The sequence below is a fragment of the Rousettus aegyptiacus genome, unplaced genomic scaffold (genome assembly GCF_014176215.1).
Source record: "Rousettus aegyptiacus isolate mRouAeg1 unplaced genomic scaffold, mRouAeg1.p scaffold_m13_p_3, whole genome shotgun sequence".
Classification (NCBI taxonomy): domain Eukaryota; kingdom Metazoa; phylum Chordata; class Mammalia; order Chiroptera; family Pteropodidae; genus Rousettus; species Rousettus aegyptiacus.
The window spans coordinates 105,039,699-105,051,438 of NW_023416306.1; the positions used below are offsets into that span (position 1 = coordinate 105,039,699).

The following is an 11,740-nucleotide window of genomic DNA, read 5'->3' on the forward strand; positions in this document are numbered from 1 at the left end:
TCAAAGATACACAGCTGCGGGACAACCAATGTAGGGTGCGAGGTCCGTCTTGCTGGCTCTTCCGGGCCTTTGGAAGTGGGCGGCACAGGTAACAGAGAAAGCTTTCCTGCAATCAAGAGCCAGAGTCAGATAGCCTAACCAATCAGCGTGCAGACAGTTCTCTCCTTTGTAGTTGTGAATTCTTTCCAGTTCGCTGGAAACAAAGGCGAGGCAAGGTTTGAACGCTGCCAGTGAGTGGATAAAATGAGAACCTCTAAGCCTATCAAAGAGCAGCATGTGGGCAGGACTCCAGAGTCGGATTCTGCTTGGAGCGGCCGACTCTGTGTCCCTGAGACTCGTGCAAATCTGCTTCCTCCCTCTGGGGGCGGGCGGAGGCGGAGTTCGGTGCCGCAGCATGCAATCGGGAACGCCTGTGTTACAGACCTGGTTCGAGGCAAACCTCCAGAGCCGCGGTCACCTGGAGCCAGCAGGCTGCCTTCGAGCCGAGTCAGTCACCACCTAACATAAGTGAGGGGGTACAGAAAGGGCTAGGGAGAGCGCCGGGGCGCTGGAGGAAGCTTCGCCGACGCCAGCTGGGGCTCCGCTCTCCATGGGCGAGGTGGAGATCTCGGCCCGGGCCTACGTGAAGATGTGCCTGCACGCCGCCCGGTACCCGCACGCCGCGGTCAACGGGCTCTTACTGGCGCCGGCGGCGCAGTCGGGAGAATGCCTGTGCCTCACGGACTGCGTGCCCCTGTTCCACAGTCACCTAGCCCTGTCCGTCATGTTGGAGGTCGCACTCAACCAGGTGCCGCACCTGAATGCCGACCAGCCACCAAGAAACCCCTTAATCCCCCTAGCCCAAACCCATCCTCGGCCTCTTGGCAGCGATGTACACCCACAGGGCGGGTGGCAGAATTTAGTTTCTGATGGACCCTTTCCCACGGCAGGTGGACGTGTGGGGCGCGCAGACCGGTCTGGTAGTGGCTGGGTACTACCATGCCAATGCAGCTCTAGACGACCAGAGGTGAGTGGGGTAGCCAGAGGCAGAAAGAGTTATGGGAAGGGGGTGGGAGATCAGGAGAATCCCTCTTCCCTTATTCCTTTCATCTTTCCTTAATCAAATGCTTAGAATCAGGGACTTGTACAACAGGCACGAGGCTGAGTACTGGAGTGAGGAAATATAAAGAAATATAAAGATGCTCAGAAGCTATGGTAGGGGTAGGAAGGACAGCTATATATCAATAAGAAAAGGCACACCTGCTTTAAATGAGGTGCCCCCCCAACTGTTGAAAGAACACAGGAAGCCCAACTAGCAACTTTGAAAAAGGAAATTTTTTATGTATATAGAAAAAAATTATCTACTTATATATTAATCATTTATCTGGGTCAAATTATACATACTGTTTTGTAATTTGTTTTTCTTCATTTAATAAATATTTGACACCTTTCCATCTCTACACCAAGATCTGCCTTACTCTAAAGCTATTTGGCATGAATAAGGATCTACTATAATTTATTTAATGCCTTATATTAAACATTGAGGTTGTTTTCAGTTTTTTATTATACTGTCCTATTGCTACAATAACTTTTTTATACATGTAATTTCTGGTTCAGCATATGTATAGTAGATAGTTTAAATTTGGATGCTTATGCGAATTACCCTCCAAGACCTTTGATTTCCACTCTCACTAGCAATGTCTGAGCTCCTTTTTCCCACAGCAGTCAAGCATCAAAGCAGTCATGTATGAAGCATCAAGAAAGCCTGACCCCGCCAGGTCAGCTATAGGGAAAGACAATCACTGCTCCACGTCAATGAGACCCAGGAGGCACAGCTCAGATGGATGGGGTCTGCCCACAGTTGGCTCCTCACTCCTCTGATCTTCCCTCTACACAGCCCTGGGCCCTTGGCCTTGAAAATCGCTGGGCGGATTGTGGAGTTCTTCCCTGATGCAGTACTTATTATGGTGAGACTTGGGTTTGAAGGAGGGAGTTGGAAAGAAAGTAGGAAGGGGGATCCTTGAAGCCCTTACTTGCCCTTCCTTGTCTACACAGTTGGATAATCAGAAACTAGTGCTTCAGCCTCATGTTCCCCCAGTCATCGTCCTGGAGAACCATGGCCTCCACTGGGTCCCCAAGGACAAGAACTTGTGAGTGTCTCGATCCCTCTACCTCGTCTTAGAAACCCATGGAGGCTGGGCCTCCTCTGTCCTTGGTCCTGCCCCAAGGGTTGTTCTCTAGACCAGGGATCCCTAACCCCTGGGCTGTGGACCTGTACCAGTCTGTGGCCTGTTAGGAACCAGGCTGCACAGCAGGAGGTGAGTGGCAGGTAAGTGAGTCAAGCTTCATTTGTATTTGCAGCCCCTCCCCAGCACTAGCATCACCAACTCAGCCCCACCTCAGATCATCAGGCATGATTAGATTCTCATAGGAACATTGATCCCTGGTGCCAAAAATGTTGGAGACCGCTGCTCTAGACCTAACTTCTGTCATGTGTTTGGTCCCACTGCCTGCTGAGTTTGACCTCCATGAGGGTTATTATTTCAGAGTCATGTGGAGGGACTGGGAAGAGTCACGGCAGATGGTGGGAGCACTAATGGAGGGCCGGGCTTACCAGCACCTTGTGGACTTTGACTGCCATCTTGATGACATCCGACAGGACTGGACCAACCAGCAGCTCAACACCCGAATCACCCAGTGGGTTGGTCCCACCAATGGAAATGCCTAAACCAGGGCCAGAGGAGGTGGTGTGTGTCGGGATCCAATAAAGAGACTTGAGCTGATGGGTACCACAAGGATTGTATTTATTGTGCCTAGGAGGCAAGGGGGTGGGGACGGGAAGAGAACTCAATAGGCGGAAGGTAGGACAAAGTTTGGAGTGCCATGTCGAAGATAGAAAGGTCTCTGCTAGACCCATTACAGTATGAGAAAAGGCTCTCAATAGATCATTCCTTTTGTTTCTCCCCTAGGCTTCTTAAGCTTCTCAAAGTTCTTCAGAATGATGTCATATAACACAGCCTATGGGGCCAGTAAGAAGTGGGGATCAGCTGCAGGCCCCAATGGCTCTGTGCCCCATTTCTGTAGCCTTGTGGACAGACCAAGCTTTGTCACCCTTCACCCCTAGCCCATAGGGTCAGGGAGAGGGTGGCCTGGGAAAGCTGCCTCTGCCTACAACTCCCCTGCCCTCTCCTTACATAAGCATTTCGGATCTCCATGACCATCAGCCGTATGTCCCGGTACTCTGCTTCATCCAGCTCATGCACCAGCTGCCGATAATCACCCTATGGGAGACCTGGGTCAGGCCTGACTTCAAACATGTCCTTCCCCCCATGACCCTGACCTGGGCCTCACCTACCACATGGGGCTGCTTGGCTGCTTTGGTCACAGCATCACCCCGCTCAGAGAAATACCTGTGGGAAATAGAATGGTGTGGAGTGGGAGAAGGAGGAGAGTGCCCAGGCCTCTGTCCAAGCCAAAAGGAGAGTTTACATGCAGGTGCAGCTGGGCAGACACTCACTTGGAGATTTGAGTGTGAAAGCCTTCCAGCTTGGTGTGAAGGGCAGTCATCAGCTCAAACACCTTCTCCTGGGGAAAGAATGCAAGGAGGAAGTGGAAAACAGCATGGACTGGAGACATGAGGGCAAAAGAGTAGTGCAGCACTCTTACCTGGACAGCCACTCCAAAATTGTTTCCATCCTCAATCCGAGGTATCTGCAGCTGCAACCAGGTGGTGACCTGGGAGAAGGGAAGGGCATCAAAGCCACATCAGCCCCAACTCAATTCCCAGGTTCCTGTCCTTCCTTGCTTCCCTGCCTAAGGTGGGTATAAGAATGCTAGGTCCATTCTGAGCTCCAGGGCCTGGACTTCTGGCTTCATTTGCTGTGCCCTCTCCTGCTGAGACCTGGCAAGGGCCATGTCCTATGTGGCAAGGATAAAGGAAGACAAAGGGTTTGACCTAAAGCCTGGGGGTGGAAGTGGGAAGGCTCACGAGGTTAAGCTGCTCAATGACATCCTTGATTTCAGGCTTTAGGCGCTGTAGAAGGATCACAATCTTCTCATTGCAGTTCACTGGGCCACAGGGAGGACCTAGGGTGGGCAGTGGCTCAGTCACATGGTTGGGACTGCATGAGGTATGGGGAAGAGGAGCTCCTGGGAGGTGAGACTCAAGTCCCTTCCCACCAAAGTAATACCTTTGTCTTCATCTTCCCCTTTTTTCTTTTCATCCTTGTCTTCCTTCTGCAGGGAAAGAAGGGTTCTTGGGAGTCAGGCCTAAGGCTGGTTTTTCCCCCACGGTTGGGTCCCTCCTCCCAGCTCTTCCTGGCTTGCCTCCTGCTGTTTCTTCCGCTCTTCTTTCTCTTTCTCCTTGACTGGATCGGGCACTGGGATGTCCAATGGGGCTTTCAGATTGCTCAGGTTGGCTTCATTGAGTGCTGGCTCCTGGTGTAGATAGGAGGATGACTGGAGGTAAAGGCATCCCTCTCACCTCCTCACTCTCATGGCCCCCCTTGAGGTTCCTGCCTTGGTCCCTACTCTCTAGCTGCCTGCCCAGCCCCAATACCTTTAAAAATGCATCCAACTCAGAAATCTTCTTGGGGAAATAGCTTCCGAGCAGGTTCTCTGTCTGAGTGAGGTGGGGGTGGGAAAGATGGGGATCAGAATCAAATGCCCTTCCTAGGCAGTGAAGCAGGGCTGAAGCTGCCCAACACGGAAGGGCTGAGCCGTGGGAGTTGGGTAAGGATGTGATGCTGATGGGGTAGGTCTTACCTTGGTACACAGGTCTTCACGGAACACATCTACCTGTGGGACACATGCAGCCCTTCAGACACCTGGCTTTATGGCCAATTCATTATGAGAACTGTTCTCTTAGGGTTGTGCAGGGCCTGGCTTGGGGAAGGGTGGAATAGATCCCCACTGGATTTGGGGGATGAGAACATTCCTGGCGGTGAAGGGAGAGTGGTTCAAGTGAGAACAAATCTCTCAGGTCTCCTGGGCTGTATAAGGAGAGGTGTAAGAGCGTTGTGCGACAGGGACAGGGACGGAGTGCCCTGTGGAGCAGGTCCCGCGGCCCTACATCCCCGTGCGAAAGGTAATGAGGCAGCAAGGAAGGTCCCGCAGCCCTTCTGTGTGTGGGCCCGGCCCTGGGCCAGCAGACTTCCCCTCCACGCTAGCTCTTCGCTTCGCCTCACCCCGCTGAACCTCGGCCGCCTTCCTTCTCCCGGTAGGCAACCCCACTGGTTCCCGGCGGTCTCAGAGGTGCTCCAGGCACACAGACTCACTTGGGCTCGATGACTGACCCTAACTCGTGTCTGGGGGCTGGGGGAGGGGGATCCGATCACGGACGCCCCTTTGGCGCCACGCCTCACTAATGGGCCCTTCCTCGAACCCGCAGCGCTCACCTTGGCTTGGGCTTCGGGCTGGACCCTGAGCATGGCCATTGCAGGGGCAGGGGGCCTAGCGCCTCACGAGGAGCGAGGACTGGGCACCACCAAGGGAAAGCGAAAGCAGCGCGCCTAACCCGCACGGCCTTCCTGGGTAGCGGGGAGTGGAGGCACTGGAGGAGGCGGGGACAGGCCAGAGAGAAAAGGACCGGGGGGCGGAGGAAGAAGGCTTATGCGGGGCTCCCCCTAGAGCCGGAGAAGAGCCTTTCCATAGACCTCCTTCGCCCGCCCCGCCCACCTCCCCCGTGGCTGCTCCGGACTCCGCACCTCTCCCTCTCTGTCCAGCTCCCGACGCCCCGCCTCCTTCTCCCTGCTCCGCCTTCCGCCCCCCCCCCCCGCCTGCCTCTCCCTTCTTGCCTTCCCGCCTTTGTCAGTCTCTTGACTCCCCGCCTACTGCCTCCGCCCACTCCAGCTCCCCCATCCCGGCTCTGCACTCAACGCCCCGCCTCTTCCTCCCTGCTCCTTTTCACTCCTTTGCCTTCTCTCCACGCCTCTCCTCTACGCGAGGCGCGTTCTGTCACCACCTAGGCCAATGCCCGCCTCTGGACGCCCCGCCCCGCCTCCCGTCTCTCTCTGCCCCCTGACTCCCTACTGTCTCTCTTCTCCAGCTCGGGCTGGAACAGTTATAAACCTTATCTGACGATGCTCTTCCATTTTTCCTCAGCTGGCCTTCTGTTACCTAGCCCAACCAGCCTGGGCCCCTGGCTCCACAGGCCATCCTCTCGCCCATGCCGTGACGTTCAGATGCTGGCATCACCCAACACAGGCCCCATTCGGCTTTGTTCTGATTCTTGCTGTGGACTCTATTGCTCCGTAACCCGCTTTCCACATGGCACCGGGATCCCGCTCCTTCTTAAAACTTTCTCAGTTTCCTGAAGACCTCAGAATGAAATCCAAAGGGCTCTCCTGGTCCATAACGTCTGCCTGGATTACCTGGCACCTGTTGCCATTCAACTCTACTCTCTACTGCTTCCCCCGCCCCCACCCACCCCCTTTTTCATTACACTTGCAAATACCCGGCTTTTCATTTGTTGTCAGTTTCACAGTCTTACCTGTTTCAGAGCTTTTGCCCTGGCTAATCCCCTTGCCTGACACACCTTTCTTCGGCCCACGTCATTCCATTTTCAGTGCAAATGTCACTTCTTCAAATGTCACTTCTTCAGAGAAATCTCCATCATCTTTTATAAAGTACTTCCTGCCAAGTCTATCACAAAGCAGCCTGTTTTAGTACTTTCATAGCACTTATCTCTGATATTAGCTTATTTTTTCAGTACAGTGTGGTTTAGATCAAGGGTTAGTAAACCTTTTCTGTAAAAGGCCAGACAGTAAATATTTTAGGCTTTGTGGGCCATACAGTGCCTTTAGCAACTACAGTACTCAACTCTGCCATTGTAGCAGGTAAATAGCTGTACCTAAATGAATTAGTGTGGCTAGGTTCCAATAAATCTTTATTTATGGACATGAATTTGAATTTCATATAATTTTCACATATCATGAAATACTCTTTAATTTCTTACAACCATTAAAAAATACAAGAACCATTCTTAGCAATCAGGCTATACAAAAACTGGACACACGAGGGCTGTAGCTTGCTGATCCCTTGTTTAGAGCACAATGAACCCATAGTACCCTGGGTTTATACTCCTGACTTATATTTACTATCTATGAACAAATTACTTAACCTCTGTGCCTCAGTTTTTACAACCATACAATGGGAACACTACCAAACCTTCATAATGTTGTCATGAGGGCTAAATGTGTTAATTTGTTTGAAGAACTGATAGACACTTAGAATGATGCCTGACACAGAGTAAGCACAATACAAAAATGTTTGCTATTATTATTTGTGAGTTTATCATCTGCCTCCCCCTGTAACACATGCACCCCCAAGCAGCAAAATCTGGTCTTTCATATTCATATGGCATGGAACTGTGCTTGGCTCAACTAACATCTGTTAAATAAAGGAGCACACACAGATCCCTACAGCAAAAACAAGGATAGGAAGGGTCCCTGAGTAGGGTGCTTAGATAGGCAGGCCCCTGAGAAAGGCAGAGGGGGAGGCAGGAAAAATGAATCAACCAGGTGAGAGATGAATGGAGCACCTGTTCAGCAGGAATGCTGCCCATACCTAAGGGCACTGTTACCTTCCCTAGCAATGCCATCCCTTGACATCAGAGCCTCGGATAGCTCAAAGTCGGCAAGAACTAGGAGATTGAAAGAACAGCAGAAGAAATGGCCATCAAACATAAGGGAGGACATTCAAGGAATGCCTGAGGAACCCCAGCAACTACCAGCCCTTTTTACCCTTCCCACCCTTTCCAGGTCCCCTCAACCAAATGATGAGAGAGGCCAGAGCCAGGCCTGATATGCCTTTATTTCTTTCAGTTATGCTTGCGGCTGGAGTGTGGACGAGGGAAGAGCCCATGGCCAGGGCTCCCTGGAGACCAGGGCTGATGATACCAGCTGCCATAGGTGAGGTACCAGGCAAAGGTGCCCACTGCAGCGCCCACCACTTTGTGAGTATACTGGTGGAAATAGATGACGGTACAGAGCAGCAAGAAGTTCCAGAGGCCCAGCAGCAGCACATTGAGCAGGAAGACGAGGCGCAGGGGTGCGCCAGCGGGCAGCCCATGGGCCAGGTACTTGGCAAACACTGCTGCTTCTTCAGCCATGAGCAAGCAGCAGAAGGTGAGCAGGAAGGTGTGGGAGGAGACGGTGTAGCCCCGCCACTGGTGGCCAGCTGCCAGGCAGCTGCGGCGGTCGGGCAGCTCGTGGAGCAGCAGGCCCTGGGGCAGAGGCTCAAAGCAGGAGCCTGTCAGGTCCTCGATGAGCAGGAAGGCCCGGCCAGCCCCCCGCCACACGGCTGCCCCCACCACCAGTCGGCTAAGATGCCGGGCAGTCACTGCCACGCGCCGTGTAGCCAGGAACACCACCAGCAACACGAAGCCCCCCAGAAAGGTACACGTCCAGCCCCAAGCCGAATTCACAAACTTTCTGTGGGCAGAGAAGAGGAGATCTTTCAGCCCCATCTCCCCACCCTGGTGTTCCCACCACTTCTCTGTCCCCAGTCCTATATTTCATCACTGGCTCTCTGTTTCCTGTGCCGTCTAACCCCCGCCCCCATTCACTTAAACTTTGCCATCTCTTTATAGGCCCATTCAGCTTTCTAGGGTCCATGTTGTCTCTTTAGCTCTGTTCCCGACTTCCCCAATACCCCCGCAGTGCTGTCCCCTTCCCCCTCCTCCAACCTTCTCCTCAACCTCCTAGCCTATTTTTAGTGTCTGGACTGGCAGGAGGACAGAAGCCTGGAGGGAGCTAGGATCCCAGAGTGCAAGGAGCCGGCGCCCATGGCCTCACGTAGACTCACATGTTGAAGAAGTTGCCGTGGCTGGCGAAGATAGTCCGAGGGTTGACGTGGAACTGCAGAAGGGGCCCAAAGATGACCACTGCTGCCAACCACGCATGGTAGAGGCGCCGTAAGCAGGGACTGCCCAGCAGGCGGGCGGCCTGTTCACTTCCAAAGTACAGCAAGGCAGAGGCCACCCAGAGCAGCACTTTGACCAGGCAGCCCAGCAGCACCCGCATTCGGGCCCCAGCTCCCAGCCCTGCCCCCACCACCGGCCCCCGCTCCATGTTCCCTCCCCTCCCCACTAACTGCTTGCTCTGCTGGGCAGCTGAGGAGGGGCTGATGGGGCACCCCCCCCAGACAAGGACAGGCAGTGACAGGTGTGAGAGACACAGGGCAGAGGCCCGTTGGCAGCTGGCAGGCGGGGGAGAGGGGCGGGGGGCAGTAAGGGGCCAGGGCAAAGGGCTGCTACATTAGCAAGGTCCCAGCCTTGGATGCATGTCTTGATTGAGGCCTGTGACCTTTCCTGTTAGCTTTGTGTCCCCTTGACCCTTTAGGTCTGTGTCCCAAGCTCTAAGCATGTTCTAGTTCATGTCTCAGGGCCAGGCCTGCTGTGCAGGCTTGTTTTTGTCCACAACCTGCTTTGGTTTGACAGTCTCTGGTCAGACAGTCACCCCCACCCACCCCAACTTTACTGTATGTTTGCTCCACAGGGAGAGCAGGGGTCAGAAAGATAAAACTAACTTAACCTTAGGAAGTCGTTAAAAAATCTGTGTCTGCCTCATCATCAGTGTGATCCAGCCCCTCCCCTCAGGTCTGAGCACACGAACCCACCACTGGGCTTGCAGCAAGATGGCCGTGCACTGCACTGTATCCAGCTCAGACTTGGGAGGCATATCAGCAGGGTTATCCACATTTGCATACCGTGACCCCAGGAGCTTGTTTTAGCTCCAGCTCACCTGGTCTGAGGGGCTAAATTTGCCACAGGGCTGCTGTGTAAACCATGGTGGTTGAACAATGCACAAGACATCAGATCTAAAGGGGACCCTTCTTTGATTAGTTTATTATGATAGCCAACAGATGAAATTCAGGTGTCTTGAAAAAGGCGTGCCGTATGAGATGGTGATGGCCCAGGTTGGACATTCAGAGCCCCAAAGATTAGGTTTACTCTCAGGTGATGAGGAAAGCAGGGGCAGAGATCCAGAAAGAAAATCTCCAGCCATTGAAATCTTAGATTAGGTCCTCCAACCAGTTACCTTGGGTCTCAACCACACCTGACTTGGCCTCTCAACCTGACCTCTGGGGCTGGAGCCATAGTACAGAGAGCAACCTACCCAAGCAAAGTCCTTGTTATTCACTGTTTTGCAATCCCTTTTTGTCTTCCTCCCTTATTCTTCAAAATTGGTGGTGAGATTTCAGAGCACAGTAGAGGCCCATGAAATGGTGAAAGGAATGAGCAAGCAAGGACACTTGGGTTCTGAGCCCAACTGTGTGACTTTGGGAAAATCAACTAACGCTCCTTGGTCTTCAGTGCTCTCATCTGCAAACTCATCAAGATAGACTCATCAATCAGGTTCCTTCCAGACTCTGAAGCCTGTACCTCAGCATAGTTCCTGCTCGTGGACCCTACACATGAAGAGCTACAGAAACCCTCATACATTTTTAGGTTGACCAAAAAATTTTTCTTCTTGACAAAAATTTTTTCATTGTAATTTTAAATAGTTTAAATAGTTGCAAAGAACATAGTTTCAGGTGTATTGTATATACTAACATTTCCAAAATAAAGCTATTTATATCACCCTTCTAAATATATCCAATGGAATCTAAACACTAGTGACTACATACCTCACCATTATCCATTTAAAAAACATGTGACGAGATCTTAATAGTCCGAAATTATATTTCCATTCTCCTTCCCCCAAATAACTTATCCTAACATGTTTTATGCTTGGAAGTCTTTTATTGATCACATATCTCTGCAAAAAAAGTACATAATTTGAAATTTAATTTTTAAACATTTCCTATTTTCATAAGGCCCTAAAAGTTAAATTTTTTTTCTTCTAGATTGAATTTTCATATTTCTTAGTAGTAGCAAATGTATTGTTAGTACAATAAACATTACACACATTTTGATAATAAGCTAAAATTGTATTGGAAACACATCTCTTAATGAGAAGAATGAATGGTCCTTGGGCTTTGATTAAATGAGGCTTTGATGACTCTAATAATTTTAGTCTACTTCTAACTCGGGTGCCCTGGAGGTAATACAGGTTCTGAGTGAGATGGGAGGCATCTCTGAGGTGATGTGGCAGAGAGGAAATCAAAAGGGCTGGAAGGAAAGCAGATCTTGTGTGAGTCTCACACTAGATAGATCACTTGGAAGAAAACACACATGGAGGCTGAGCATCTGAACAATTCATTGTTTTTAAAAAGAACCTGATTTTTTATCCCTTGCTGTATCTTTGAGAACCCCTGGAGGTGTGTATCCCAGTTTGAAAACTGCCTGGGAGATAATGAAATGTTGTGGGGAAAGATGGATCACAGCTGGATGTGAACCTCAGGTGCCAGATCTCTGCACGCCTCCACTTCCTCACCTGTACAAGGGGTGGCTGTGTGGGCGAAGCGCCCAGATGGGGCCTGGCATCAGTGTGCACCAGGTTTTCTCTGGCTCGAGGCTACTTCTTGTAGACCAGACCAGCTCCAGTGGCAGCCCCAGAGCAGAGCTGATGCAGCTGGCCTAATCTAAAATGCGCTTATTTCCTGTTGTCTCAATTTCTACTTGCTGGGAAGATTCTGAGATCGGTGAGGAGCTACCTATTGAAAAGCTCAGTTAACAAATGATTTTAGTATTTCACTTCATCTTGTTTTTTCCCATAAACGAACGTATCTGAAGGCTTTGTTGAAACTATCTTCTGGAAGTGAGAGGATAAAAGACTTTAGACAGGTGAGAGAAAGAGACAGACACAAGACACTAAGC

At 51.4% G+C, this 11,740-nt stretch overlaps 3 protein-coding genes across 5 annotated transcripts; 1 reads left to right on the forward strand and 2 right to left on the reverse strand.

Moving 5' to 3' along the window:
- Nucleotides 1-338: 338 nt before the first annotated feature.
- On the forward strand, nucleotides 339-2,768 carry EMC9 (ER membrane protein complex subunit 9). 3 transcript variants are annotated; one of them, XM_036218020.1, is made up of 5 exons: nucleotides 339-787; nucleotides 930-1,006; nucleotides 1,702-1,946; nucleotides 2,035-2,129; nucleotides 2,527-2,768. In XM_036218020.1, exons 3-5 carry the CDS (start codon nucleotides 1,824-1,826, stop codon nucleotides 2,705-2,707), a joined length of 399 nt encoding a protein of 132 aa, XP_036073913.1. In that variant the 5' UTR covers nucleotides 339-787; nucleotides 930-1,006; nucleotides 1,702-1,823; the 3' UTR covers nucleotides 2,708-2,768. The 3 variants fall into 3 exon arrangements, with proteins under 3 accessions (XP_036073913.1, XP_015976103.1, XP_036073914.1); XM_016120617.2 differs by having other exon boundaries at nucleotides 1,877-1,946; XM_036218021.1 differs by lacking the exon at nucleotides 339-787 and having other exon boundaries at nucleotides 924-1,006; nucleotides 1,705-1,946.
- Nucleotides 2,760-5,628, reverse strand: PSME1 (proteasome activator subunit 1). The gene is made up of 11 exons (XM_016120615.2): nucleotides 5,376-5,628; nucleotides 4,744-4,776; nucleotides 4,538-4,600; nucleotides 4,306-4,416; nucleotides 4,170-4,215; nucleotides 3,968-4,065; nucleotides 3,646-3,714; nucleotides 3,497-3,564; nucleotides 3,335-3,389; nucleotides 3,174-3,260; nucleotides 2,760-2,997 (listed from the first exon to the last, which is right to left on the reverse strand). The coding sequence occupies exons 1-11, from the start codon at nucleotides 5,412-5,414 to the stop codon at nucleotides 2,917-2,919; spliced, it is 750 nt and encodes a 249-aa protein (XP_015976101.1). The 5' UTR covers nucleotides 5,415-5,628; the 3' UTR covers nucleotides 2,760-2,916.
- Nucleotides 5,629-7,771: 2,143 nt separating this feature from the next.
- FITM1 (fat storage inducing transmembrane protein 1) lies at nucleotides 7,772-11,621 on the reverse strand. The gene is made up of 2 exons (XM_016120599.2): nucleotides 8,785-11,621; nucleotides 7,772-8,411 (listed from the first exon to the last, which is right to left on the reverse strand). Exons 1-2 carry the CDS (start codon nucleotides 9,048-9,050, stop codon nucleotides 7,799-7,801), a joined length of 879 nt encoding a protein of 292 aa, XP_015976085.2. The 5' UTR covers nucleotides 9,051-11,621; the 3' UTR covers nucleotides 7,772-7,798.
- Between the last annotated feature and the right edge of the window lie 119 nt (nucleotides 11,622-11,740).

Excerpts from the sequence above, each read along its gene's own strand:
- FITM1 (XM_016120599.2), bottom strand. The coding sequence starts at position 9,050 with ATGGAGCGGGGGCCGGTGGTGGGGGCAGGGCTGGGAGCTGGGGCCCGA. Across the intron at positions 8,412-8,784 it reads CACGGCAACTTCTTCAACAT|AAAGTTTGTGAATTCGGCTT; the intron begins GTGAGTCTACGT and ends CTCTGCCCACAG.
- EMC9 (XM_016120617.2), top strand. The coding sequence starts at position 590 with ATGGGCGAGGTGGAGATCTCGGCCCGGGCCTACGTGAAGATGTGCCTG. Across the intron at positions 1,947-2,034 it reads CTGATGCAGTACTTATTATG|TTGGATAATCAGAAACTAGT; the intron begins GTGAGACTTGGG and ends TTGTCTACACAG. Across the intron at positions 2,130-2,526 it reads GTCCCCAAGGACAAGAACTT|AGTCATGTGGAGGGACTGGG; the intron begins GTGAGTGTCTCG and ends TTATTATTTCAG.
- PSME1 (XM_016120615.2), bottom strand. The coding sequence starts at position 5,414 with ATGGCCATGCTCAGGGTCCAGCCCGAAGCCCAAGCCAAG. Across the intron at positions 3,715-3,967 it reads TCATTGAGCAGCTTAACCTC|GTCACCACCTGGTTGCAGCT; the intron begins GTGAGCCTTCCC and ends CCCTTCTCCCAG. Across the intron at positions 2,998-3,173 it reads TGGAGATCCGAAATGCTTAT|GCTGTGTTATATGACATCAT; the intron begins GTAAGGAGAGGG and ends CTGGCCCCATAG.